The sequence below is a fragment of the Pinus tabuliformis genome, chromosome 1_2, assembly GCF_031772625.1.
Source record: "Pinus tabuliformis cultivar Carrire ecotype Pingquan chromosome 1_2, CPIR1, whole genome shotgun sequence".
Taxonomy (NCBI): Eukaryota; Viridiplantae; Streptophyta; class Pinopsida; order Pinales; family Pinaceae; genus Pinus; species Pinus tabuliformis.
The window spans coordinates 247,651,271-247,678,844 of NC_142298.1; the positions used below are offsets into that span (position 1 = coordinate 247,651,271).

Sequence of the window (27,574 nt, forward strand, 5' to 3'; positions counted from 1 at the left end):
GCCCCCACCATTGCTTGTGGAAGCCTGCTTCTTCCCTTTGCCTTTCTTGCCTCCTGTCGATAGTGCTACATCCTCATCCTGCTCAACTGGCTTGGCTGCCCCATGCTGACCTTTCCTGATCTCTGTCTGAATGCAATCACCCCAAAACCTCTCCCATGTGGGAAGGGTCTCACATGCACAAACCCCATCAGCAAAGTTCATCCATGAACGGGGGAGGCCATTCACTGCAATCCGCACCAACTCAGTGGGTGGAATATCCTCTCCAACTGCTGCCAACTCATCACTCACATTAGTAATCTTTGTGAGATATCCGGCTGCACTATCATTGCCCATCTTAATAGTCTTCAGCTTCTCCTTCAGGACCATTTTCCGGTTCTCATTGGTACTCTGGTAGAGATTGGACAATGTTGTCCACATCTCATGGGCATTTCTCTTTCCTCTCACATGAGGAATGCAATGGTCTTTGACTCCGTCTAGAATCAGTCTCTTACCCTTGTCGTTCTTTTTATTATACTCAGCCAACTGAGTAGCATCAGTAGGCACAACAACAGGGTTCTATGTGGTATGCACCATGATGTCCCAGAGTTCTGCCTCCTCAAAGATACTTTGCATTCTCTTCTTCCAAACGCTGTAATTTGTATGCCCATCCAACCTATCCTCCACCCTCAATCCCAATGACATCCTATTGTCCTAAAACTGAAAAATAACACCGCTGTAGTAAAGATAAAAACTGTTGTTTGTGAAAAATCAGCTTGCTGGAATTTTCTGAGTGAAAAATCAGCAGGCTGTAATTTTCCTCCTTGCTGTCTCAAACTGCACTTCAGCACTCAAGCTCTAATACCATGTAAAAATTTCTCATTTCCCACCCTGGTTTTCAGTTTCACCTTATTTCTCCCATATAGTTAAATGCCCTTTCCCATATCCATACATTCAACCACTGAAAAAATAAATTTTTGCTGAAAACACAAATTCTGGAAAATGCAGAAATAAAAATCAGCAGGTACAAACAGCCATTTAACACATTTGAACACAGTGATTTTTGGTCAATGTGACCCTGGAAAAACCCCCTACAACTCTTGGGGAAAACCAGTTCGAGAGCTCTTTCTTATTTCTGAAAAATGCTTTTACAGTGAGAAATATTCAGCAAAAAAATCAGCAAGCAAATTTTACAACTTATCTCGTTTTCCGTGCCTCACAGCCAACTGGAAAATACTAGCAAACAGCAAAACAGGACAGCAATAAATGTTGTACGGCCTCCTCGATTTTCGTGCCCACTTTCAGCCTTAAATGCTGTTGTACGGCCTGCAATAAATATGTTGTACGGACCTCGATTTGCGTGCAGAAAAACAACAATACGCTATACGGATTTCCTTGGAAAATGTGCCAGCAAATTGCTCCTCGATTTTTGTGCAAACTTCTCCTCGATTTCTGTGCAAACAGCTGTACGGATTTCTAGAAAATCGTGCCAAAATCTGCCTTTCACTGTGTGCTAACTCAGCTGTACAGATTTGCTAAACTGCTGCCTTGGAATGTGTGCCAAGCTGCTGTCTCCTTCTCCTCCCTGTCCAGAAATCTCCCTTGCTCTCTTGCTCTCCTTCTCTCAATCTGCTCATGAAAGAATGAATGACCTTTTCCTCCTTTTCCTCCTTTAATCTAACCCTAAGTGACTTTTGGGTGATCCCTAAATCCAATCGCTGAAATAGATTGAGATCTAGGGCTGAGATTAAATTCTCATTTAAATCTCACTTTTTATTTTTTAATTCACCCCACTTTAATAAAGACCCACTTAGTCATTTCTTTCCAAAGTCATTTTTCCTTTCTAATTTTTCATTGACTTTAATAAAGTCACTTTAAAATTAGACTTTAATAACTTTATCACTTAAAACCACTTTTAAATTAGATTTGACTTTATAAAAATTATAAAGTCACTTTAGGAGAAAAATTAAATTCTTTTTGGACACTTTTCCCTAGGCCAAAGATCAAAGCCTTAGGGAACCACCTGTCCTCCAGTACCAAATTTCAACAACAATATATATTAACGTTTGACTGTGAACTATGTGGTGCGAATTTATGTCCTGTAGAATTGATAAATAATCTAGAAATTGTGCAGTCCATGGTTCTATTGGGTTTAATCCTATGTTGCAGGAAACGTAGGGCAAGGGAGCGTTTCCGTACGGAAATGGGTACGAAACGCTGAAACGCGTTTGGCGTTTCAGGGCCGTACGACTCACGTTTCAGCTTTTTACTTGTGTTTTTTATTTATTTATTATTAATTTAGTTTGTTTTCTAATCTATTTTTAGGTTATCCTAGTGACTTCTAGTTTCTTCTAGATGCCTGTCTAAAGTTATAGAAATAAACTTTTGCCCTAGTGTTGATATGCAGTTCATGGTAATGTTAAATTCTTAAAGTAAAAGTGATATTCTCCTTTATTTTTCATTTTCATCATTTTACTTAAATTTTTAACATTACCATGAAATGACTCAGGATGTTTGAGAGTGGTTTCGCCCTCATTGGATTTCATATGGAGAAAGTAGAATTTTAGATCTCACTCAAAATCCAGCAGACTTATCTATTTTTCAGGATTTCAGGATTAGGGGGATTGCAATGTTTCCATTGGATTTTATCATGTACTAGGGTATGGAACTTGTATTTAATCAAGAGAACCAAGCCCTCTATGCAGGGGAGACTCCCAATCAAGCACGAGACAAGAAATTAGAAATTTCTCGTGGCTGATTTTGGATATTTCTATTTTCATTATGTGATCATTCATGAGTAAATGTGATGTAAATTTAGAGACTTATAGTTTATGCATTGACAATTGACAATTTTATCATAATGTAATAAATTAGAATGTATCATATATGCTTTATGATTGCACATATTTCTTAAATGTCCTAATATATATATATATTCGCGTTTCGTATCGCTTCCCGTTTCGGAAACTCATACTCGTTTCCCCGTTTCGTGCAACTTAGTTTTTGAGTGAATCAACAGAATTAGAGACATTCGAGACTTGGATCTTGAGTATGTCAAGGCTAGAATTAACCTTAACAATTTCTCTTTTCTGGATAATTGTTACATCTTGAATTTTCTTTTCTGTGGATAACTTGAGCTTTTCCAGGCTTTCAACTATATGTTTATCATTTTCTGCAAGAGTCTTGACATTCTCATTTAAACATATAGTAGCATAGTCCTGTTTCTGAAGCATTCTAATCATCATTTCTTTTAGAATATTACTCATGTCCTCAATCGACTTATGCCGTGTTCTTAGAAATTTTTCCAAACTGGAAAGAGCAAGGTTCATCCAGTTTGTAGCTAAGATAGATTCTTTGGTTGAATCTTCTGTTTGAACTGGAGACAGTTTATAAATTTTTCCATCCTGTTGTCTGATAACAAAGTTTTTCCATGGTGGAAAATCATTTTCTGTTTGATAGATCTGTCCATAAAAAAGTTCTCATTTGTGTTTTGGAGGGGAACCAGATCTAATCATGTTTATTTGCAGACTGTTGCAAATTTCTTTCACCAATTTTTCTCCTTTTATCCTTATGACCTGCAAATTTTTGGGTAGGTTTGGTTTAGACAACGTTTTCTGTATTTTTGGAGAAAAGTCAGGACTTACTAAAGGAGATGGAATTATGACAGCATTAGATTCCATCTTTCCTTTAATGAAATTATCAACATCAAGAATCCTTTTTTGTTTTGCCTGATTTTTGAACTATTTTCTTAAGGATTCTTCTATCTGATTCGAGGAAGGGTAATACCATTCATAAAAAGAAATCCACTGGTTATTAGATTTCATCCAATTTCTCCATTCCTCATTCTTTTGTTTATTGAAACTTTTCTTTTCGGTTTTGGGAATAAGCTTCAGTTCTTCAACATATCTGTTTTCTGACTTGTGTGTGAAAATGTCCCAATTGAACATTTTCTTCTTCCACATATCATCTGGATCGTACGGACTAATTCCTTTAAAGATCTTCAAGAATGCAATGATCTCATTATCTGAAGGAATTTCCACACTGTTTGGAATTTTATTCATAGGATTTTTCCTGTATGATGGGATTTCAGATCCATCATTAAATCCTAGGCCTTTATGAGTATTCTGCTGTATTGACTGTATGATTATCTCTTCATGAATATTGAAGAGACGAGTTTTGGTATAGTCCTCTTCAGATTTACTTTTATCTTGTATAAAAGTAATCATGTTTATCCTATTTCTGTCTTCTTGATTATCTCCATGCAGGGTAGGTGGCTGTGAAGAAAACTGACAGTATGTTTTGGAACAGTGAGGATGGTCACAAACAGCAGCTAAAGGGTTGCTAGATGAGGCAACATGATTCATAACCAGATTTTTGATTGATTCTAAAAATGCGGGGTCTACTGAGTAAATGGGAGGCAGAGTATGTACAGAGTTGGAAATGGATATAGATGGTCCACCACGCTCAGCTCGTGACTCTGGGAAGATGGTATGAACATTTCCATCTTTAGAAGTAAAAATTGTGGAGGAATTTACAGGTGATGGTCTGGTAGGTTTTCTAATAGATTCCCATTTTGTAACCCATTCTGCAGGGGGTTTTAAGGCGGCTCTGGGAATCATCTGTGGTGCTATGAGATTCATTCCATAATCATGAGTGATTAATGTCGTGAATTCTGACTGAGAGGAGACAGATTTAACTACTGAGGAGTAGGTTTTTGTAAAATTTTACCACAGAGGACCACCAGATGGCAATATTTTTGCTATCATCATCAAAGTCATCATATCCATGTATCTGCAATCCGAGCATAAGAGAATTGATTACATTGGGATCTGACAGGGATATGGAAAAGTCGAGGACACATGACCATGATGCAGGGCCATAGGCAAGAGTACCTTGGCATCCAATGATGAGAGCTTTTGGAAAAGCTCTCCATCGTCGATCAAATATACATGAAAAGAAGGCCACATCTTGTCCTTCCCTGTGTAGAGGTTGAGTTCCCACTTGGACATGTCCAAAGTGGGTGAAATTATAACCTGCTTTCCGGGCAACGTCAAATTCAGCTTGGTTGATAATGTTTAAAGAATTAAGGATGTTATTGTTAGGGGTAGTTTGCAAGACTTCCTCTTTCACCTTATATCTCCAAAACTGGATAATGTCCAGTAATCCTAAATTCTGGATCTATCTTTGGAAGAGACCAAGATCCAGAAGGAACAGGTTCAGAAAATAAATTAACAGACTTTTCTTGTATAACAGATGCATGTGTAACAGAATTTTGTCTTTCAATATCTGCATCTTCGTGTTCCTTTAAAATTTCTTCAAATGATTTATCACCAAATTCATGACGAGAACTAGTAGAAGGACGAGAATCCATAATATGAAACTTATACAGAGTGATAGATATATGTAGCGGATTAAAAATAACTTGCGCGAAACAGAGTACTGTGAATCTCGAAAGTAAATACCGATTATTGCTGGAAATATGATCGCAAACAGAGCTGGTTTTGCGGCTTCCTCTTAGAACAAAAGTTCAAGTTCTACATCCAAGTCTTTCAACGTCTTCAAGCGCCATCCATGTGGCATAACAGACTACAGACCTATTCAGGATATCAACGAACTCAAAGAGATATGCTCAAACAAAATGCAACTTGGCTCTGATACCATTCTTTATTGCCAAACATACAATCGGTTACAAACTTCTTAACTCTCAATACATTACTCTCCCATAATACATTCCTCGCTCATACCAACCTACAAACTTCTTAACTCTCAATACATTACTTGCCCATAATACATTCCATGATTGAGGAAATCCATTGAGAGTAATTGAAACAAGCTGTGAATCTTCAATGGTATCTCCAGTGGCTACAAGCTTGTCTTTGATCTGTGAGATATTCATAAGATATTGAGACAACATAATCTGATCTAGTCATTGTGATATTATGGAGACAATTTTTGAAGGCTAACTTCCTATTGGTGTTGCTACTTGCATACAATTTCACTAGAGCATCATATACTTCCTTAACAGTCTTTACTCCAATGATAGGAGGAATCAAGTGATCTTTTATGGAATCTACCAAGATTCTCTTGGCCTTAGCTTCATTCTTCTTATATTTGGCTTTCTCTTCAACTCCCTTTGGCTCTGGAATGACTTTCTCCACATGATCCTAAAGTTCATTCTCTTCCAAAATGAGGAGTATCATGGTATTCCAAGATCTGAAATTGATGGCACCATCCAACTTGTCTTCAACTCTAAGACTTGGTGCCATTTTAGGCAAGAGACCCAAAAACCAATTAAGTTGCTTGAATACTTGTCTTTAAGGCTAACTTCAATGGCTGCTCTTTCAACAAAGCTCTGAAACCATGTTGAATTTTCTACGAGAATGAATTGATTTTCTAATATGATAATTACTTCCTAATGATTTCCAATCAATTTATCTTATGTCACTTATATCATTAAGCAATTATACATAGAAAATCTCAACAATTATGAAATAAAAACAATAGGATCATAAAGAGACAAGCAAGCACAATAGAAACAACAAATTTACCCTAGGAAAATCCAACCTTGGGAAAAACCCAACAACTTTTATTCTAAGGAGAAATTGTTCTTCAACAATATTTATAATTTTAAGAATACTCTAGAAATCTGTGCCAAAATCCAAGTCCAAGATACCAGTCAATACTGGTCAAATATCAGTGAGTCACTGTTGGTCAAAACCCCTCCAAAGAACAAAGAATTCAATGCTGGTCAACTTTGGTCAAAGATTAGAAATTCAGCCTAATGTCAAGCTCAGACCTACGGTCAACTGTGGTTGATTGTCCTTCAATTTTACGGCCAAAATTTGAATTCTGTGGGGTCAAACGTGGACAAAATATTGGTCAATATTAGCTTGAGCCTCGGTCAAAGTCAGCAAGTCAAAACTCGATCAAACGTAGTTTTCAATGCTGGTAAACTTTGGTCAAAGATTAGAAATTCAGCCTGATGTCAAGCTCAGACCTACGGTCAACTGTGGTTGATTGTCCTTCAATTTTGCGCCCAAAATCTGAATTCTGTGGGGTCAAACGTGGACAAAATATTGGTCAAGATTAGCTTGACTCTCAGTCAAAGTCAGCAAATCAAAACTCGATCAAACGTAGTCTTCAGTTTTCCTTCTCTTGACTTCGTAGGAGTGGATCAGAAATAGAAGAGATGTGTGATGATTCAAATTGGTTCAAATGACGAGGTCAACTTGTGTTTTTATATTTGTCAAATGGGTGATTTTTGACCAAAATTCACACCCCGTCATGGTGGGGCCAACTTGGCCATTTTGGGCCTACATGTAGCCCCAAAATACAAATTTAATTTTTCATTCCATAATTTTCTTTGGCTGACTTGGAAGGCCTTTTAGCGTGTGGGAATACCTCTCAATGCTACACAAAAATCAACATATATGACCTTTGGGATGAGATGCACCCCTTGGGTCCATCCATTGCACTTTTTACTGAGAGACACACCTTTTGGAGGATGATGTCACCCTTGGAGAGATTTTAGCTCCCACGTGTGGGTTAAATTGAGACTTATTTTTATGTTCTATCATTGGCTTAGCTATCTTTGGGGGTCGATATGTGACCTATCCAACTTGTAAGCACAATTTAATATTATTTCCGAGCTTTTAGGCTAAAATTAAGAGAATTTGACTTGGTTTCCCTCATGCAAGTAAAGGGAAGTTGAATCTCTTGGAATCATTGTGTCACACTTGGTGATCAATGCACACTATCTATCCTAATCTCTCTTGTGCACTATGGAGCACTAATGTAGTGAACTTCTTGGGGAGGATATTTCATTCGATGGTTCTCTCTCTTGGATGATTATCAGTGATTCTATGATGATATCTGCTAATTTATTTTAAGTATCTTTTTCCATCTTGTACTTGTTGAAGGTTTAGGGTTTAATGAAATTGTCATCAAAGTGTTGTTGATGTTTTGTGGATTTAACTTCTCCTTGAACAAGATTTTCATCAAGTTTCTCTTGAGGAACCTAGGTTTAGCTTCCTCCCTTTCAATTTCCAAAGAAAATAGAAGGATGTTAGGGTTTAAGGAATTGAGAAACGCAAAGCTTGTTTTTCTCTACTTGAAATCACTTCCATCAATCTTCTTTCGTAAATTTATTTGCTCTTATACTTTAGTAGTCCTTGATTGAGAAAGGCACTAGTCTTATTTCTTTTTCCAATCCTATAAAATAAAAATAAAACCCTATTTTTTTACTCTTTATGTTTTCTAAGGTAAATTAAGGTTAGGTTACAACAAAATAATTATTTTTCAACATTATTTGTCTTGCACTTGTTACCCACCAAAATTGGGTGACTCTAGAGGCGAAAATATTTCTCCTACACTCCACATTTGGCTGGCCAGCTAGCAACCCCTGACAGCCACCACTAGCCGATGATGTGCCACTATTCATCTCTGCCACCTACATCAGTCATATGCCTCACCCATCTCACAAGAGCACATGAAGAATGTGGGCTTCCGATCAAAAGGTACTTTATTCATCTTGCAATCAGGTGCTTATGCTTGTTTGCATTTGGGCTTTGATATGGATTATGGCGTGACCTGGAAGGAGCGGTTTTGATTGTGATTTTGTTCCCTTGCCTTAAATGGGAAGTGAATCTTTGACCCTTGTCTAGTGGGACCTCCCCTATGGCCCAATGGGTATAGGAGGGGCATAACTTGGGAAACCTTGATTGAGAATACATGTTCCATCTATGCCGATTCTATACTTACCACTTTCCATCTTACATTACAAGCCCTATATTCCACTTCGATTCTTCGGGTTCAATTGACCATTGGTTCTTTGGGATTTGGTACCCATACATCCTCATACCTAGCTAGGGATCGAAACTTTGCCCTGGGAGGTTGATGCAGCTAAAAGAAAAGGAAAAAACATATTATGGCCACAAATTGCAATAAAAGAATATCAAAATGCAAAATATGGTTGGGACATACACATTAGCACATGGGCAAAAGCCTAGCATGAGCTCTACCTCACTCATTATGGCCATCACCTGGTTTTTGAGCACATGTTGCTCCTATACATCACAAAAGGAACCCTTGCATGTCACAACCCCAATGCGAAATGAGTTGCTTCATCGTCAAGGGGTAATACGACTACTATACATAATTCAAAACAAGCTCTAACCCTTTGAGCTATGAGCAATAATACAAAGAAAAATCAAACAAAAGTAAAAGGTGCACAAAAGGGGTGGAAAAACAAAAGCCGCATTGGTAATTAATGCATCCATGTTTGCTCCCTCCTCGCATCTATATACTCAGTACGTGGATCCCCATCACACTAGTCCCTTTGACCATGGCACTTGGCCATGAAGTCTTCTCCCCTCTGTTACCATCATTGTTCACATAAGACCTATTGATTGAAGGATGGAATGGGGAAATGTCACTTCCCCTTAGGGTTTGGAAACACTTAATAGGGTTGTCCTGTAGCCACTCCTACCAAGGGAGGAAACACCATGGCAAGTTCAAAGCCCCAAATTTTAAGGGAAGCCTTGTATGAATTAGAAAATAACCCTTTACATTCAAGCTTGGTCCACTTCAATGCAAAAATGATTATTGTATGTAATGATTTGTTGCTTGTTACACTGTGTGATGTGATTGCTAGGTGGTTCCACAACCATGACTTGGGCACCTTAATTAGGACCCAGGCCTTTAAAGAAGCATATTGACACCCATAAGTAGAGAATTGAGAGCCACAGAACTCCAAGCAGAAACAAAGAATCACACACACACTTGGGCAACTCTAGTACCCACAATGTTTTGGCACTTTGCCCTACATTTGATGACTTTATGGGATGATGCACTTGGACCCAATAGGCCCCCAACTGGGTTAGCACTTCATGAAGGATGGTAGCTGATCCAGGACTGAGATGAGGATAGTCTCACCCCTTTAGACATGTGAGGGCTAGGACCACCTTGGAACCCTCAATGTTGGAGCAGAGATTGGCACCGTGGCCATTTGAAGACCCATGAGACCACCTTTGTGCCCCAAGATGATATTTGGGGTCCACATAAGAATATTGATAGAGATCTAAGGGTCAACCCTCAGAGGACGATTTTAGAAGGCTTCTATACCCAACTTGGCACGAAGAAGCCTCAACGCATGGCTCATATAGCCCTACGCATGGATGATGTCAACCCTACGACTCACACGTGTGGGAAAATCTTTATGTTTTATGTCTTGGCTAGTGGGTTGGCTTGTAGCACAATTCATCACTGTAATTTTACTTGAGATTTAGAGGCTTTAAGGCTAAATTGGATTGTTCTAGAGGAGAGGATCACTTTATTAATCATCATCACTTGGAGATTTCGACCTCTTTTAAGAGAATTTCTGTCCTCTTTTCTAGTGGGAGAGATATGACCTATGGAATGTTATTTGTATTGGCACTATTTCTTTGTCTTTGGAGAAGTTATCTTGGATTAATGGTGGATTATTTCATGCATGTTATCTTGTAAGTGAGCCGCGTATTTGATAAACCTTTGCTTTATGCCTATTGTATGGAATATATTGGTAACCTAGGGTTTTTCTATTGTGCTCTAATTTGTTGAAAATCAATTGTATAGGAGCTATATATCATTATTGCATGCATTACTCATTATATAACATGTGAATGGTATTCCCTTTGGGAACTTGTGTTTTAGCTCTCCCAAGTGCCTTTGATACCTCACAAAGATAATAGTTAGGGTTTTGATGCTAGGGCATAAAAATATCCTTACTCCTTTGCAGAGCTTAGCTAACCTTAAACATCAATAGATTCCACCCTGGGGCTAGGCATCCATTGTTGGCGATTAAACAAACTTTTATCCATAATTTTTCTTCTTTTCTCTCTTTTGTCTATTTTGGCCCTCTTAAGGCCAAAGCAACCAACTAGGGCTTGGAGCGAATTTCTTGGGAAGAAGAAATTTTGGTGCTAGAGAGTCTAAATGCCAAGGTAAGAGTGATTTCCATAAGATTATTCTCCTTGGATAGGCTTTCATTTTAATTTCATCCATAATTTCCTTTGCCCTAGGGTTAACCCTAGTTTGGTTTTAGCTTCAACTTGGAAGCTTCTTGAGGGTTTCCTATGCCATTTCTTTGTTGGAATATATTGTTGGAAACCCTTTCTTGGCATCTTGACCTTTGGCCATCCCAACTCTTGACCTATCAATCAAGCCCTAGGTCTTGTATTACCCTAACTTGGTCTTTTCAAGGAAAGCGATTTGTCTCTTGGAGCCTTGTGCTTGAAACTGTCTTTCCCTTGGAGACCCCTTTGTGTCACCTCATACCTCAAACCTGGAATACGTATTAGGTGACCTATATACATATGGAGTCTCCTCCCATCGGTGAAAGTCCATAAAGAAGAGGGTGATTTGGCTGTGGTGACAGTGGGCCATCACCCCATTGTTGTCACTTTGTCTAGTAATAGCCTTGTAGGTACCCCTCTTCAAAGCCTGCTAGATTTTGCTGCAACAATACCCTATTGTCCTAGGGTTAGACTTTGCATGCATTCATTTGAAAAAATAAAAGTAATATTTTTCATGCATTTTTAGCCATAAATTAGGGCTGACTTATTGGGTTTCTATTGTTGTTATATGTGTTTCCAACAACTGGAAATTGTTGTAATTTATTGTCTCGTTTACTTATTGATCAACATTAATCTTACACTTGTTTATCATAGATTCTGTGGCTGTTTTCTTACTGCTGTCATAAAACTTCTGCATGCTGTGAATTGCTGATTTAAATCCTAGTAGTGAAGCGTAATTTCTTGATTTGATGTGTTTGGGTACCTATTTGAGCCTCTTTTGGTTTAACTAAACCCTCTAGAAGTAGCCATAGTGACCTTTGAACTCGTTCTCTTGAAATTACACCCCAAATTACCCAAAACCCTAACCATTGATTAATTGTACTTGGGTGAATCTTGTAGTAGAACCCTTGGGGGTATTTAGCATAAGACCATTTGGGTTACTTTATCCCTAAGATTTGCTGGGGAAGACTCCATTATGGGGATTGTATCCAGCCACAGAAAGTAGGGTATTAGTTGCAGAGGTGACAGTGATAACTCTCTTGTTGTTGCTCTTAATCTAGATTGCTTAGTGAGACTTCGCACGGAGGTGCAAGATTTTGCAGTAACAGGCACCTAACTACTTGATTTGGAATGGGAGATGGTCGTATGCCAAAGCAGATTGGCTAGTGAAAGTAGGTCACTCCCTAATAGAATGAAATAGTGGGCAATGTCTCACTGACCTGTTCTCGGTATCCATGGCTGGAGGAAAAAAATCAAATTTTAAATCCTCTTACTAGTGTATCATATACCGTACAAACAGCTTGACCATAAACATCAATATCGTTTTTAATTTCTAGACTAATATGGAAGATGTGAGGGTGAATTGAGATGATATGCAATCAATAACACATCATACCTATCTTTCATATAATCTTTGATTTCATCCATATTCGGTGTCCAAACATGTTAAAAGTTGCATACAAAAACTGCAATAATATTTACATACTAAACTGCAAAACACACATATATTCAAGCTGGAAAGAAGCTATAAACTAATGACATGGCTCAGGACTAGTGTGCACCATAGACTAGTATTTTGTCAGGAGTTCCCCTAAAGATGGTATTCTCTTGGAAACTTCTTTCAAGCATAATGATGCTCCGTCTGAACAATAAAGAAGGGAAAAATACCTCTTTAATGTCACAACGAATGTTTGTATCTCTTCACCATAGCTTTTCTTTCTTTCCTTTTTAGGAGTGTTCTTGACAATCCCATAATCCTTGGATTGCTGATTGTATTTTATAGTCACATTGACCTTTTCCATGGTCATTTGTGGACATTAATAACATTATCTTGTCTCATCTTATCTATGTCCTTCTCATAATGTCTTGGACAGTGCCTATACATACAAATTCTTTAACAACTTTGCTGACAGTACCTACCTTGAGAAGTTTAATCTTATGTAAATTGATTACAGGCAAAATTGCCCAGAAGCATGAAACCCGTACATTCAAATAAGCATGACAGTCAGCCAAAACATTCATAGACATACAATTACATTATGGCTCCATTCAGCACATAGGCTACTCGTTTTGATTTTTAATAGATTGATGAATGTCAAGATGATGGCCAATGCCATTTAAGGATTTGTTTAAGGTCATTTATGTAAAACTGTTCCAAATCATTGAAGCTTAAATGACCTACCTCCCTAGGGTCAGCTAATAAGTCCCCAGCAGGGTTGTGGGGGAGCTCCCCTCCCCCCCAAATCCACTCTTTGAATGCACTCCCTAAAATTATTTTCGCTTCCTAGTTTTTTTTGCAATTTTTTTTTGCAAACACCTTCTAAACGCAATTTTTGAGTGGAGCAGCCTAATGATCAAGCCTATGGCCCTAGTATTAATATGAAATTCATGGTAATGTTAAATTCTTAAAGTAAAAGGGACTTTTTACTTAAATTTTTAACATTACCATGAAATGACTTAGGATGTTTGAGAGTGCTTCTGACCTCATTGGATTTAATATGGAGAAAGTAGAATTTTAGATCTCACTTAAAATCTAGCAGACTTTTCAGTTTTTCAGGATTTTAGGATTGGGGGGATTGCAATGTTTCCATTGGATTTTGTCTTGTACTAGGGTATGGAGCTTGTATTTAATCAAGAGCACCAATCCCTCTGTGTACCTTTGTTAAATTATGGTATGTTCTATGCTTAGAGCAGTTTACTTCTTTTCTTCTTATTAGCCACAGATTAACAATCACATATATGTTAAGTAAAGTGCAGATAGAACATTAAACAATCAACAGAAAACAAGCCAAGACAAGAGACACAAGATGTGGCGGCTAGCCAAGGACAAACCCCAATGCGGGGAAACCCTTCGATCAAATTTTCTTTTATCTTCAATAGCTCAGCAAAGAGAAATAGTACAAAATCAGAATTCTGTAATTTTATATCAGCAGCAGCAAACCCTAGATGAGAAAAGTCAAACTTGGTCAAACGAATTGAAATTGACCTCCAATATGCTTGGTCAATTTCCGGTCAACTAGCCCTCGAACAGCTTGAAGAAACAACTCTTGAACAGCCCCAAAAACAAAGTCAAACTGATGTTGACTGAAGTCAACTTGCTGCCCAAAACTAAGGCAGTCAATGCTGGTCAAACCTGTAGATGGATTGCCTCGATTTTTGTGCCAAAATCTGTGGCCTGCCTAGGAGAGGCAGCCACACCAAAACCGCACCCTTGATGAGTCAACGCTTGGTCAACGTAAGTCAAAGATGCCTTCAGCTGCCTCAGTCAAACTCAATCAACAATCTCTACGCCCTCTTTTAGCATGTCTCTTCTTGCTTCCCACGTGTGAGAGATCCTTTTCCTTGTGTATACCTAATCGTACAAGGAGAGAGAGAAGAATGAGAGATGATGAGATGATTTGAAATGAATCAATCTCACTTGTATTTATATGATTTGTGCCACACATTTAGTTGTTGGCCGACCTTGACAATTTGTCAAGTAATTACAAATAAATTCATATCTCCATAAATACTTGTCGGAATCGAATGATCTTTAGATCAATCCTACACCTCTTGACAAGAGGAATCTAGGAAAAATATCAGCTGTCATAAATGAGGTGATCCACATTGAGTTTGGCCCTAGTTGCCAATTTTAACACTCCCTCTCAACTAGGGTGAACTCCATCTGCAATCAGTTTGACTGTCGCTACTATCCTAGCCATCAAATGCACTGCCCTGCACTGCTTGGCCCTGCTTTGCTTTGCTCTGCTCGAACTATGAAGAAGAAGAAATGATCGAGGATGTATCATACCATCCTCCACTGACCCGAAGTCAGTCTTAGAGTGTGTCATACCACTCTCACTGATCCCAGATCAATGGAGGTCATCCTAGCATAGGGAGTACAGTAGATACAACGATGCGTCCAACGATAGTACTACTAATGGTCCCTAACCCCATTTCCTTTGATCAGATGAGAGGTACTTCCCATGAGTCCCAGACTGCATGGGTAGGATGCCTCGACAGGAGAACTAATCATCCTGTCCACAGGAGAACGAATCATCCTGTCCAACAGTCGCCACAGAGAACTAATCATCCTGGCCCACAGGAGAACTAATCATCTTGTCCTACAGTCGCCACAGGGTGTCACAAGGGAAGGTTGAACCTTTCACCCTGTACATAGTGCACCAGCAGGGGATGGTGAGTCGCCCTGTGGTCACATGTCGCTCCAAGAAGTACCCTGCACCCCCCCGGGAGCTCCTAGAGCTCAATACATCATACTCGACCCTCATAAGAGGGTCTCTAAATGACACCATGTCGTTCTCGGAAAGTCAAGAATTTGACCTTTCCCAGGGGCTTCGTCAAAATGTCGGCGACCTATTCATTTGTACCGATATGTTGGAGCCTTATTGCCCCTCGCTGCACCATATCTCGAATATAGTGGTACCTGCGATATGCTTGAAGTGATCATGAAATATGGGATTCTCCGATAAATGAATCCCGCTCTGGTTGTCACACAGGATCACGGTGGTATCCAATGTAAATCCAAACAGCTCACTGAGGAGCTTTCACAACCAGACCGCCTCACAAGAGGCCATACTAGCAGCAATATACTCTGCGTCGGTGGTGCTCAAAGCCATCGACTTTTGCTTCCTGCTCATCCAGGATATCGAGGTAGATCCCAAAGAGAAACAGCCCCGGGAAGTTCTCTTTTGGTTCACCACACTGCCTGCGTAATCAGCATCGGTATATCCATGTAGTCTCACATCTCCGGCAGTGTGTCTCAACTCATGAGTGATTGTGCCACGGAGATATCTCAACAGATTCTTGGCACCAATCCAATGTGAGTGGTGAGGCTCAACCATATGTTGACTCAACGTGTTGATTGCAAAGCATATATCCGGACGAGAGTTTACCAAGAACATCAGTGCTTCGATGAGTTGACGATACTCGGTAGCATTGCGTAAAATGGGTCCGGCAACACTTCTGCTTAACTTCTTGAAGTCAAGCTCCATGGGGGTAGTCATGGGCTTGCAGTCCATCATACCGAATCTCTCCAATATCTTCACTACATATTTTGCCAGACTTCTAGTCGTAGGAAATAGTGCATCAGTCTTAGATCGTTCATCTCAAATTCAGAAGCCAACTCCCTCTTACATTTGTGAATGAGAGGGTCTACACCTATTAGAAAGAGGTCATCAACGTACAACACCAGTATGGGAGGATTGTCATCTTCAACCTTAAAATAAAGGCTAGGGTCGGCTTCACTCCTAGTGAATCCCAGCGTCATCAAGTAGCTATCAATCCTCTCATACCACGCTCGGGGTGCTTGCTTCAGCCCATAGAGGGCCTTCTTCAACCTGCACACATGAGATTCTCGATCATGAATCTCAAATCCTTCGGGTTTCTCTAGATAGACCTCTTCTTTGATTGAACCATGCAAGAACACGGTCTTGACATCCATCTGATGTAGGTTCCATCCTTGCGAAGCAGCTAGGGCTATGATCGAGCAAATGGTGGTATATCGGGTAACAGGTGCAAATATCTCATCATAGTCTATACCTTCCTTCTGAGAGAAGCCACTAGCGACAAAACGAGCCTTATACTTTTCCATACTTCCATCAACTGCATGCTTTATCTTGTAAAGCCATTTCGAAGTGACAACTGCTTTGTCTTAGGGTATGGGGACCACATCCCAGACATCATTTTTCATGATGGACTCATATTCCTCAGTCATAGCATCCTTCCATACTTGATGCTTGACAGCTTCTGTGAATGACGAAGGCTCATTTTGGATGATCATGCTCATGATGGTCAAGTATCCCTGATGCCTGGTCGAATTCTCACTTTCCCAGAAGGTTCCCTTAGGTGCTATGTCCCCGTCAACATCATCAAGTGTCCCCCTAAGCCATGAAGGCCTCTTCCTAGAAGAGGAAGGCTCTTGCGGAGGGGGGTAAATAGGATCCATAGATTCTTCCACATCGGGCATCATCTCATCTTCCTTTTCCTTTGGTTCCCTGGTGTTAGCTTCTTTAGATCCCCTTTGAGTAGGAAGATTGTCAACTTTGCTAAGAGCCATATCTTCGTCAAAGGTGACATCATGGCTAATCTCGATTTCCCTTTGACCAGCCACATAGATTCTATAGCCCTTAGTGTTTTCTCTATAGCCCACGAAGATTCCTTTCTTTCTAGATGCACCTAATTTCTTCCTCTTCTCCTTCAACACATGAAAATATACCGGACTTCCAAAAATTTTAAAATGAGATACGTCAGGTTTCTTACTAGTGAACATCTCTTCGGGAGTCTTAGAACCCAATGCTTGATGAGGGCATCAGTTTTGCACATATATGGCAGTATTCGCAGCTTCGGCCCATAGAAACTTCGGAAGTCTTTGATCGTGAAGCATAGCACAGACGACTTCCACAATCGTACAATTCTTCCTTTCTGCCACACCATTCTGCTCAGGAGTATATGGTGTTGTAGTCTCCCTCTTAATGCCAGCCTCTTTGCAAAAGTCATGGAACTCATTGGATTCATACTTAGTCCCATTATCAGTCCTTAAGATCTTGATCTTCTTTTCGGTTTGATTCTCGATCAAGGCTTTGAAGTGACAAAACCAAGTGAACACTTCATCCTTCTTTTTCAAGAAGTATATCCAAGTCTTGCAAGAATAATCATTTATAAAAGTGAGGTAATATAAATATCCTCTCAAAGAGTTCACAGGCATCATACCAGATATGTTTGAGTGAACCAACTGCAATATATTGGAGGTCTTGCTTTGGCTTGAGGGGAATGGTCCCCTTTTGAGCTTTCCTTTGGCACATCCAAGACATACACCTTCTTGCTCTACTTGGAACTCGGGCATCCCTGACACCATTTGTCTTGCAATGAGTAGAGCTTTATAATGAAGGTGAGCAAAACTCCGATGCCATAGTTCGAACTAAAGTGACATGACACCCAGCGGACTTCCTTCGACCTGATATAATGAATCGACTGGAAACCCAAGAGTGAAGGCTTCCTTAAAATTCTTTTTCCATACACGTACCTTGCCATCGATGAAGGTTACCTTGTAGCCTTTGTCCTCCATTGCCGAAATGAACACAAGGTTCTTTTTGAGATCAGGGACATATAGGACTTCTCGCAAATGAATTGTATTACCTCGATTCAATTGAAGAGTGACATTCCCTACGCCTTTCACGGGATATTTTGCGTTGTCCCCAAGAACAATTTCTAGGTTGGTCTCCTTTTCTATCAGATTGGAGAGAGCTTCTTTGTAACCAGTGAAGTGCCTTGAGGCACCACTGTGAATAAGCCAATTTCCCAGCGAGTCCGGGGGAGCAGTAGTAGGTGTTGCTGGTAGACAATATTCATCTTGCTTATTGTTAACAACATTAGATTCATACCTAGAGTTTCTTGCCTTCTTGAAGGGTTGTCCTCTTCCTTGATTTCCGGCATTTCTTTTACCTCTGCCATTGGACCTGCCATTCCTTTGATTGCCTTGAGAGTGATTTTGGTCATTGTCATGGTGTGAGTCCCTTTTATCAGGGCACTCCCTCGCATAGTGGCCCATTTTGTTGCAATTGTAACATCAACCTTTTCTTCCACCCTTAGGTCCATCCATTCCTTTGGATTTAGCCCCAGAATTGTTTCTTCCTTTAGCATGAGAATAAAATGCAGTGGGATGGCCTTTAAGTGCGGGCATTTCTTGCTCTTCTATCCTTGTCTCTTCTTGAATGCACCTAGCCATCAATTCCTCAAATCCTGGGATGACATCATTGTTGAGAAGAGTAGTCCTGAATATATACCATTCAGGTGGTAGTCCTCCAAGAGTTGTGGTAGTCATTTCCCTGTCAGGAACTACTTCCCCAATAGATAGGAGATCATTCTTGATCTCGGTGATCCTTAAGAAATATGCTTGCATTCTCTCATCTTTGCCCTTCTTAGTTTCCTTTAGCTTATTTCTAAGGAACAAAACTTGATTTGCATCATTAACTTTAAATAAACTCACCAGTTTATTGTAGATTTCCTTGGAGGTTGTCAGCTCGGAAACATAGGCCACCAGGTGCTTGTCGATAGAGTCCTGGATGATGTTCCTTGCTTTGACTTCTCCCTTGGACCACTTGCTTTTGGCAGCAGCGGATGCATTTGATGGAGGCGCAATAATATTGCCTCTCACATGGTCCAACACTTCCTGATCTTCTAAAGTCAGATCGAGAAACATCTTCGATCCGTGATAGTCAGACTTCTCACGGAGCTTGTCTTCGGTAGGAAAGAGTGTTGAGGACCCCATGAAGTTTTTAGGATAGCCTTGCCAACCTTCTCTTTAGTGATTGCTCGCTCTTGCTCTTGCTTGGGCTTTGTCTTCACCTCTGCTCTAATACCATGTTAAATTATGGTATGTTCTATGCTTAGAGCAATTTACTTGTTTTCTTCTTATTAGCCACATATTAGCAATGGCATATATGTTAAGTAAAGTGCAGATAGAACATTGAGAGCAGTCCCATTACTCCTAGGATCTATGGGTTACGAAATTTTCACAAAGAAGGGGCCCCTTTGAGGCCTATCGTCAACACCATTGGTGGTCCGACCTACCTTCTAGCTAAGTTCCTTGCCCTTAAACTTAAGCCCCTGGTTGGCCGCACTGAGTCCTTCGTGAAAGACTCTGCATCCTTCATTAAGGAGCTTAAGGATATTAAACTTAACCCTGAGGACATTCTCGTCAGCTTTGATGTGGTCTCCCTTTATACTTGCATCCCTATAAAGGAGGCCTTGGAAGTGATCTATCGCCTAACAGATCCCGATACTGCGCATCTGGTTGAGATCTGTCTCACTTCCACTTTCTTCTGTTTCGAGGGTGAGTTCTTTGAACAGACCTGTGGTGTTGCCATGGGCTCCCCCCTTTCCCCTATTGTTGCGAATCTTTTTATGGAAGATTTCGAAGCCAAAGCTTTAGCCTTGGCTCGTCTCCTTCCCAAGCTATGGAAAAGGTATGTAGATGACACTAATGTCATTTGGTCCCATGGCCAAGAGGAGCTGGATCTCTTCTTCTATCACCTCAAATGTTAGTCCTCTGCCATTAAGTTCACCATGGAAAAAGAGGTCAATGGTTGCCTCCCTTTCCTAGATATTCTTATATCTAAGAATAAGGACGACTCTCTCTCCCACTCTGTGTTCCGGAAGAAAACGCATACTGAGCAGTATCTTCATGCTGATTCCCATCATTTCCCTGCTCAAAAGATGGGTGTTCTTAACACCCTCGCTACTCGTGCCCTTAGGATTTCTGATAATGAGAGCTTTGATAAGGAGAGATCCCATCTCCTTAATGTCTTTGTGGAGAATGGCTATAGTAGGCGCCTAGGTCAAAAGGCTTTCCTTAAAGCCTCTAAAAATGCGTTAATTAAAAAGGAATCGAAGGAGCGCCGACTAGGTGTCCATCTTCCCTATGTCCAAGGAACCACTGACAAGATTGCTCGGATCCTTAAGAGGTATGATATTCCCTCAACGTTTAGGCCCCTCAACACCATTCGTAAATCCCTCTGATTGGTGAAAGATCCCGTTGACCCTAAGGACATGAAGGGGGTCTACTTGATCCCTTGTTCTTGTGGGACCCCCTATATCTGGGAAACAGGGGCGCTCCATCCTTTAGAGGATCAACGAACATGCAGCTGACTTAAGACATGGGAGAACCAAGTCTTCAGCGTTAGCAGAGCATGCGGAAAAGACCAAGCATCAGGTTTGTATAGAGGAGGCCAAGGTTGTGGCCAAAGTTGCTCAGTTCCATCATTGTAAATTCAGGGAAGCTATTGAGATTGAAAGAAGGCCTAACAATCTCAATAGAGATGACGGCTGGAAGATCAGTAGCTGTTGGATCCCTGCCATTTCGTCCTAGTTTTCCTTTCCTTCCCCCCCCACCCTGTTTATCCTTTTCAAGCTTTCATTGTTCCCCCTGGAGCCTTCCTTCCTCCTAGGGTTTATCCTTCTTGCTCTGTGTTTTTTAATGGTCTTTTTTCCTGTCCTTCTCCTTCTTTTTATTTTGTGATGCTCTTTCTATTTATTTTTCCTGATAGATATTAATAAATATAATATTCTTTATTATTAAATAACCCCCTCCCCCTTTTTTTTTAAGATATATTTATTTATTTATTATTATTATTCTTATTATTATTATCATTATTTTTTTTCTCGGATATATTTATTTGTTTATTATTGTTATCTATTTAATTTTTATTTTTTTAATTTAATTTAATTTATTTATTTATTTATTATTTATTATTTATTTTTTATTTTTCAACTAACTTTAACCTTTACCAGCTATGTTCTTAATTAATTTTATATATCTTATTTTATTTATTTATATATTTAATTATGTATTTTTATTTATTATTATTTTATTTTTAATTTTTATTTATTTATTTTTTTAAACTTATTATTGTCTCGTTCTAATATATATTTATTCTAACTAACTAATATCTTAAAATTACCTTATATATATTTATATTAAAAGAAAAGTCTTCCCTATAACTAAATCCCATTTAAATTACAAATAACTTATAATTTTTAATTTTTAATTATGAAATGATACCTTTTTAACTAACTATTAACTTAAACACCAATTAAAATTATTTTATTTATTTATTTTTAAAGGTATGGTCAACTAATATAACTAACTTCCTTTAAGTTATGAAAATGACTTTATGACTCTGGTCCCTAAGTCAAAACTAGCCGTTGGAGGCTTTGCTCATACTATTTAACATGCAAAGCTGGATCTGTTTCTTCAACTTGTCCTGACGATGAACCACACTGGTTGGTTCGAAACGCATCGACAAAGGTCTTTCTACATGTGATGTACGCCGAAGTTCTTCTTATAAATATTATGGATCATAGAAGCCTCAATTCAACAACATTAAACGATCAACAAAAAACAAGCCAAGACAAGAGACACAAGATGTGGCAGCTAGCTAGGGACAAACTCCAATGCGAGGAAACCTTTGATCAAATCTTCATTTATCTTCAATAGTTCAGCAGAGAGAAATAGTACAAAATTAGAATTCTGTAATTTTATATCAGCAGCAGCAAACCCTAGATCAACAAAGTCAAACTTGGTCAAACGAGTTGAAATTGACCTCCAATATGCTTGGTCAATTTGCAATCAACTAGCCCTCAAACAGCCTGAAGAAACAGCCCTTGAACAGCCCCAAAAACACAGTCAAACTGCTGTTGACTGAAGTCAACTTGCTGCCCAAAACTAGGGTAGTCAATGCTGGTCAAACCTGTGGATGGATTGCCTCGATTTTTGTGCCAAAATCTGCTGCTTGCCTAGAAGAGGCAGGCACACCAAAACCGCACCCTTGATGAGTCAACGCTTGGTCAACGCAGGTCAAATATGCCTTCAGCTGCCTCAGTCAAACTCAATCAACAATTTCTGCGTCCTCTTTCAGCTTGCGTCTTCTTGCTTCCCACGTGTGAGAGATCCTTTTCCTTGTGTATACCTAATCGTACAAGGAGAGAGAGAAGAATGAGAGATGATGAGATGATTTGAAATGAATCAATCTCACTTGTATTTATATGATTTGTGCCACACATTTAGTCGCTGGCCGACCTTGACAATTTGTCAAGTAATTACAAATAAATTCATATCTCCATAAATACTTGTCAGAATCGGATGATCTATAGATCAATCCTGCACCTCTCGACAAGAGGAATCTAGGAAAAATATCAGTTGTCATAAATGAGGTGACCCACATGGAGTTTGGCCCTAGTTGCCAATTTTAACAACCTTGATGTTAGTGATATTGGTTGTCAAGCTCCTCTATCATGAACCTACTAAAAATGTACCCATCATTCAAACAAAATCTTGACTCTACCTGCTATGTTTTTTCTATCTTATGTTAGTGCTTAGAGGGTGATATTAATGACAAAGTTCCCAATATAGGCAATGATTTTGATGATATGTAGGTATGTGTTGTATTTGTATATGTTTATCTTCCAGCATTTGTGTTGTACATTAACTATTCTTTTACAGCATTAACTTAATATCATTGCTGATGTGTTTATGGTACCATTTAAAGGGTTGGCATGTTGAAGTTGCAAGAAATACAAACTTATCTTGTTTGCACTTTGCTTTGTCAGGCTTTGGGAGGAAATGAAAGGTGGTTTGACCGGTTTTTGGCTCAGCATATCGCCGTGTTCTATTACTTCATGACAGCCTTTATGTACATATTGAGTCCAAGGATGGCTTGTAAGTAATTAGAGGATGAAATGCCCAGCCATGTTCTAAATGATTTCTCTTGTTTTATTTGAATTGATGCTTAATTTTGTTGATCTAATAATGCTTTTGGAGATTTACTTTTTTTTTCCAGTTGCAAGGGACTCATGAAATCAATCCCACAAAAGGATAATGATGAATTATGTATCTGGATATAGACAGACCATGTTCTAAATACAGCACACCAAAGATGATTAGGAACAATAACAGTGAATGTAGCAGTTGTACACATGGCAAACACTCAATCCTTCTAAATTTTTCCCTGAATATGACATCAGAGAATCATAGAATATATTGCTAAGTTGCATGAAACTTGGAGATGTGTACAGGTTTCAGAAATACGAATTCTCTGGACACATGACGCCCCCAACCCGCAAATAGCTATGTTGGGGAACACACACACACATATTAGTAACACATTACCTTGCAAGAAAATAAGAATGATACACAAGAATAACATTCTAGAAGGAAACCCATCTCTGTATCAATGCCCATAGATGGTTATACTATTCAAAAATTCAAAAACAGTCCTTACAGAGAAGGCTATACGTTGAAAATTAACCTCTATATTGCCAACATATGACATGAGCTAAAGTCTCATACATATCTATCTCATCTTCATCATCATAAAAAAAATTAGAATATGATGCCTGCTTATCACTAGATCGTCAATTGGAAGAAGAAATAGATCCACTTCCACCTGCATTACCATCAATATTAAGAGCAGCAAGAGCGAGCAAATGAAGGAGGAGGTTTCTTATAGGAAAAGAAAGGGTATTAGGATTTCTAGATATTTTTCTCAAATGGATGTAAAAGTTGAGTATCATTAGAGAATGAATTAGAGGTTATTTTGTCTTCATTTTCCATAGATTAGGGGATTTTAATCTTCCTATGGGTTTTGTTACACTTCATATTGTATGAGGTTCCATGTTGTGATTGTCATTGTTGAAATATGTAACTAAACTCAATCTTCATAATGACAAATGTAATCATGATTTTATGTATTTATTGTAAAAAGAAAAATAAATTTATTATTATTATTCTTGAGGCATGAGTTTCATGCTCATGGGAAATTTATTTTTAAGTCAAACACCCATTGAGTGCTTCTAGGGCTTGTCATTGAGTCTACAAGTCAATTGAGTCATTGTCATGTATGGAAGATCCATTTGGGCATGTTACATATTGTAGGAAATTTATTTGAGTCAAAAGACCCTCCAAGACCTTGTCATGGTGCCTTAAGCAAGTCTGCCTACATAAAAGAACAAGTCAACCTCAAGGAAGCAATTCGTACCCGAAGAACGACTATAAATAAGACAGAACTTGACCTCATTTGTACACACTACAAGCAAGTTCGATCTCCTCAAGATAGAAGTTGGAAAAGAACGAAAAATAAGAAGAATGACAAGATTGAAGTTTTGGGTCTCTCTCTCTCTCTCTTGTATTAGGGTTTCTAAAGTTGGGAAATTCTAGTTGCTGGAAAGTTGTTGGGTAAGTCGAAGTGTTGGAAAGTTGTTGGGCAAGTCGAAGTTGCAGAAGAAACAGTTGGGTCGAAGTTGCTGAGGTCAAAATTGCTAGAAAAAAGCTCATCAAGGAGAAAGGTTGACTTGGTCATGGAGGGGTATTTGTCAAGCGTCTTAGATATTGGAATTCGTCATTTGAAGATTCTATAAGAAGAGGAGAATTCTTGTGGGTTTTTCTCTCAAGAGGAGAGGTTTTGGCCCTGGCTAGCAGCCTACTTTTTGTGTCCTCTTGTCTCTTTGATCTTTATTGTTTGATAACTATTTGATGATAGAAAACATAACAATAATCAAGTTAAAGAAGAAGCTAATCAAGTTGAGTAAAAAGACATCACAAGCAGTTATCAAAGTAAGAGATATTTTAATCTAGCTGCCCTAGATTTCTCAACATGGTATCAAAGCTAAGGTGACAAGACAAGGAAAGGCAGCTTAAAGAAGGACCATCAAAAGGAGTATAAAGAAAGGTCAAGACATCAAAGAGGACATTGAATCATCAAGAAGGGATACATAAGGGCCAAACAATCTAAGGAGCATCAAGAAGGACTACCCATTTCAAGGATCACACCATCTAGAAGCAACAAGAAGAAGAAGACCTCAAGGACCCCACCTCCACTCAAAGAAAGAAGGTATACACATTGAAGCATCTTGAAGTCTCTACATCAAAGAAGAAGCATCAAAGGAATCAAGGTGTTCTCCCTCTATTTGAATCAAGAATCTCATCACAAGCATATTTGAAGAAGGACATCTCTAGAAGAAGCATTGTCATCTTCAAGAAAGAAAATATCAATGATCAAACTCAAGAAGGCATCAAGTTGAAGATATCACCATCAAAGGAGCATCTTCACTTGACAAGTATCCTTATATCTATAACTGAATCTACTATCAAAATGACTTCATTTTGCAAGGAGAGCAATAAGTTGGTTGGGTCATCAAATTTCCTTGCATGGAAGAAGAGGACAAATTTGATCCTCATAGAAAATGAAGCCATTGGACATATTAAGGGTTTAATTGTTGAACCACCAAAAGAAGAAGCTCGAGCTCTAGCAAAATCTATGAAGGGGGAATTAAGGGCTCAAAGAATCGTTATAGAATTAATCAAGGATTCCCTCATCCCTTATGTAGAAAAATTAGAGAAGTCAAAAGACATAACAAACTGGTAGAATTATTCTCCATAAGCACAACATGAGAAGTGATCATTGAGAACTGAGCTCTACAAGATGAAGATATCAAAGTTAGAAAGAATAGCCTCATACTTTCTGAGGGTGTCACAAGTAAGAGACCAACTGCAAGAGTTGGGGGATATATTGTCCAACAAAGAGATGACCACCATTGTTCTTAATGCACTATCGGAGGAATGGGGCAACTTTGTATCAAACATCATTGGAAATAAGGAAGCCACCCCATTCAATTAACTTTAGTCATTATGTAAGATGGAGGAAACAAGATTGAAGGCAAAAAATGATGTGGGATCAAATGAGCAAGTTCAAGCATTTGTTGTCATGGCTAGAAGAAAAGGAAAGTTTGGTCCTCAAAAAAAGAAGAAGATCGATATGTCAAAGATCCAATGCTATGGCTGTCAAGAATATAGCATTTCAAGAGAGATTGTCTGAAACTCAAGAAGGACAACAAGAAAAGGAAAGAAAGAATTGAAGCCCATATCACCGAAGAAGTAGAAGAACCTAATGAGAAGAAATCTAAGAAGGAAGGAATAGATCTTCACTATTAAGGTCTCTCAAGTACATAACAAGGAAATGTAGAAGGTGAAAAGACCTCTACTATGATTAAGAGATTACTGTCAAGATGAGAAGCATTGTAAGTATGATAGGATGCATCATATTAGGAGATGGCATCATATTAGAAGCATATGATTGAAGAAAGAGCTCATGACATCATTATAGAAGCTTGAAAGGATAGCTGAAGTAAAAGTCTACATGGTTGTAGCAATCATAATGATAGTAGCTCATACCGAAGTAGTAATATGATTGGAAGAAAGTCATCTAGCATAAAAAATAATCATCATACATTGTCTTTAGAAAGGGGCATTTGTAGGATGTGGATAATCAAGATCCTCCATTGGAATCTTCATTAGAAGGTTCACTTCTACTTGGAAGAAGCAAGTGTCTTGTTGATGGTCTACATTCCACCTTGTGTGGGATCTTTTGTTTAGAAGGATGATGGTATGATGACAAAGGAGTGCAGCATGTCAAGTACTTTCAAGCAAGGAAAGGAAGCTGCCAAAGGAGGTCTAGATGACCAAAAGGAGAAAAGAGGTATGTATGCATGTATTTGATAGATTAAGTCATGTCATCATATAGTTGTAGATAACATGGGTAAATGCTCTATCTCATGAGCATGATTGAAAAAGAAGGATCTCTTCCTTTAGAAAGATGCATGAAGGCATATACCTTGAACTAGTTCACATATTGATAAAATGAAGTCAACATAATATGTCCTCATATGGAATATGAGGTAGTTGACAAGATGAAGGAACTATGTATGGAAGTTCCTAGGGAACAATATGTGAAGAAAGGAAGGAGAGTCCATGAAAGATGCAACTATGGTCACATAAGATAAGATAAGTGATCAACATCCAATGACTAAAAGAATTGGCTATGATATCTCCATAGAAAGGATATGAAGACTTTGATAAAGTCTGTAAAGAAAAGAGACCCTTGACATTGAAAGTCTTGGAGATATATTTATGAATGTGTAGGATGTTGATGTTGCAGAAGCAAATGTCATGATGAAAGGCCATCACAAAAGGTAACTTTGATTTGATGTTAATTTTT

General features: G+C 38.8%; 1 protein-coding gene across 1 annotated transcript in view; it reads left to right on the top strand.

The window, feature by feature from the left end:
* Nucleotides 1-27,574, top strand: part of LOC149205299 (ubiquinol oxidase 4, chloroplastic/chromoplastic-like) — a 231,187-nt gene that overhangs the window by 116,846 nt on the left and 86,767 nt on the right. The window contains exon 3 of the mRNA XM_089397368.1: nt 23,133-23,241. Coding sequence (XP_089253494.1) covers nt 23,133-23,241 — 109 coding nt within the window. The remainder of the gene's footprint in view (nt 1-23,132; nt 23,242-27,574) is intronic.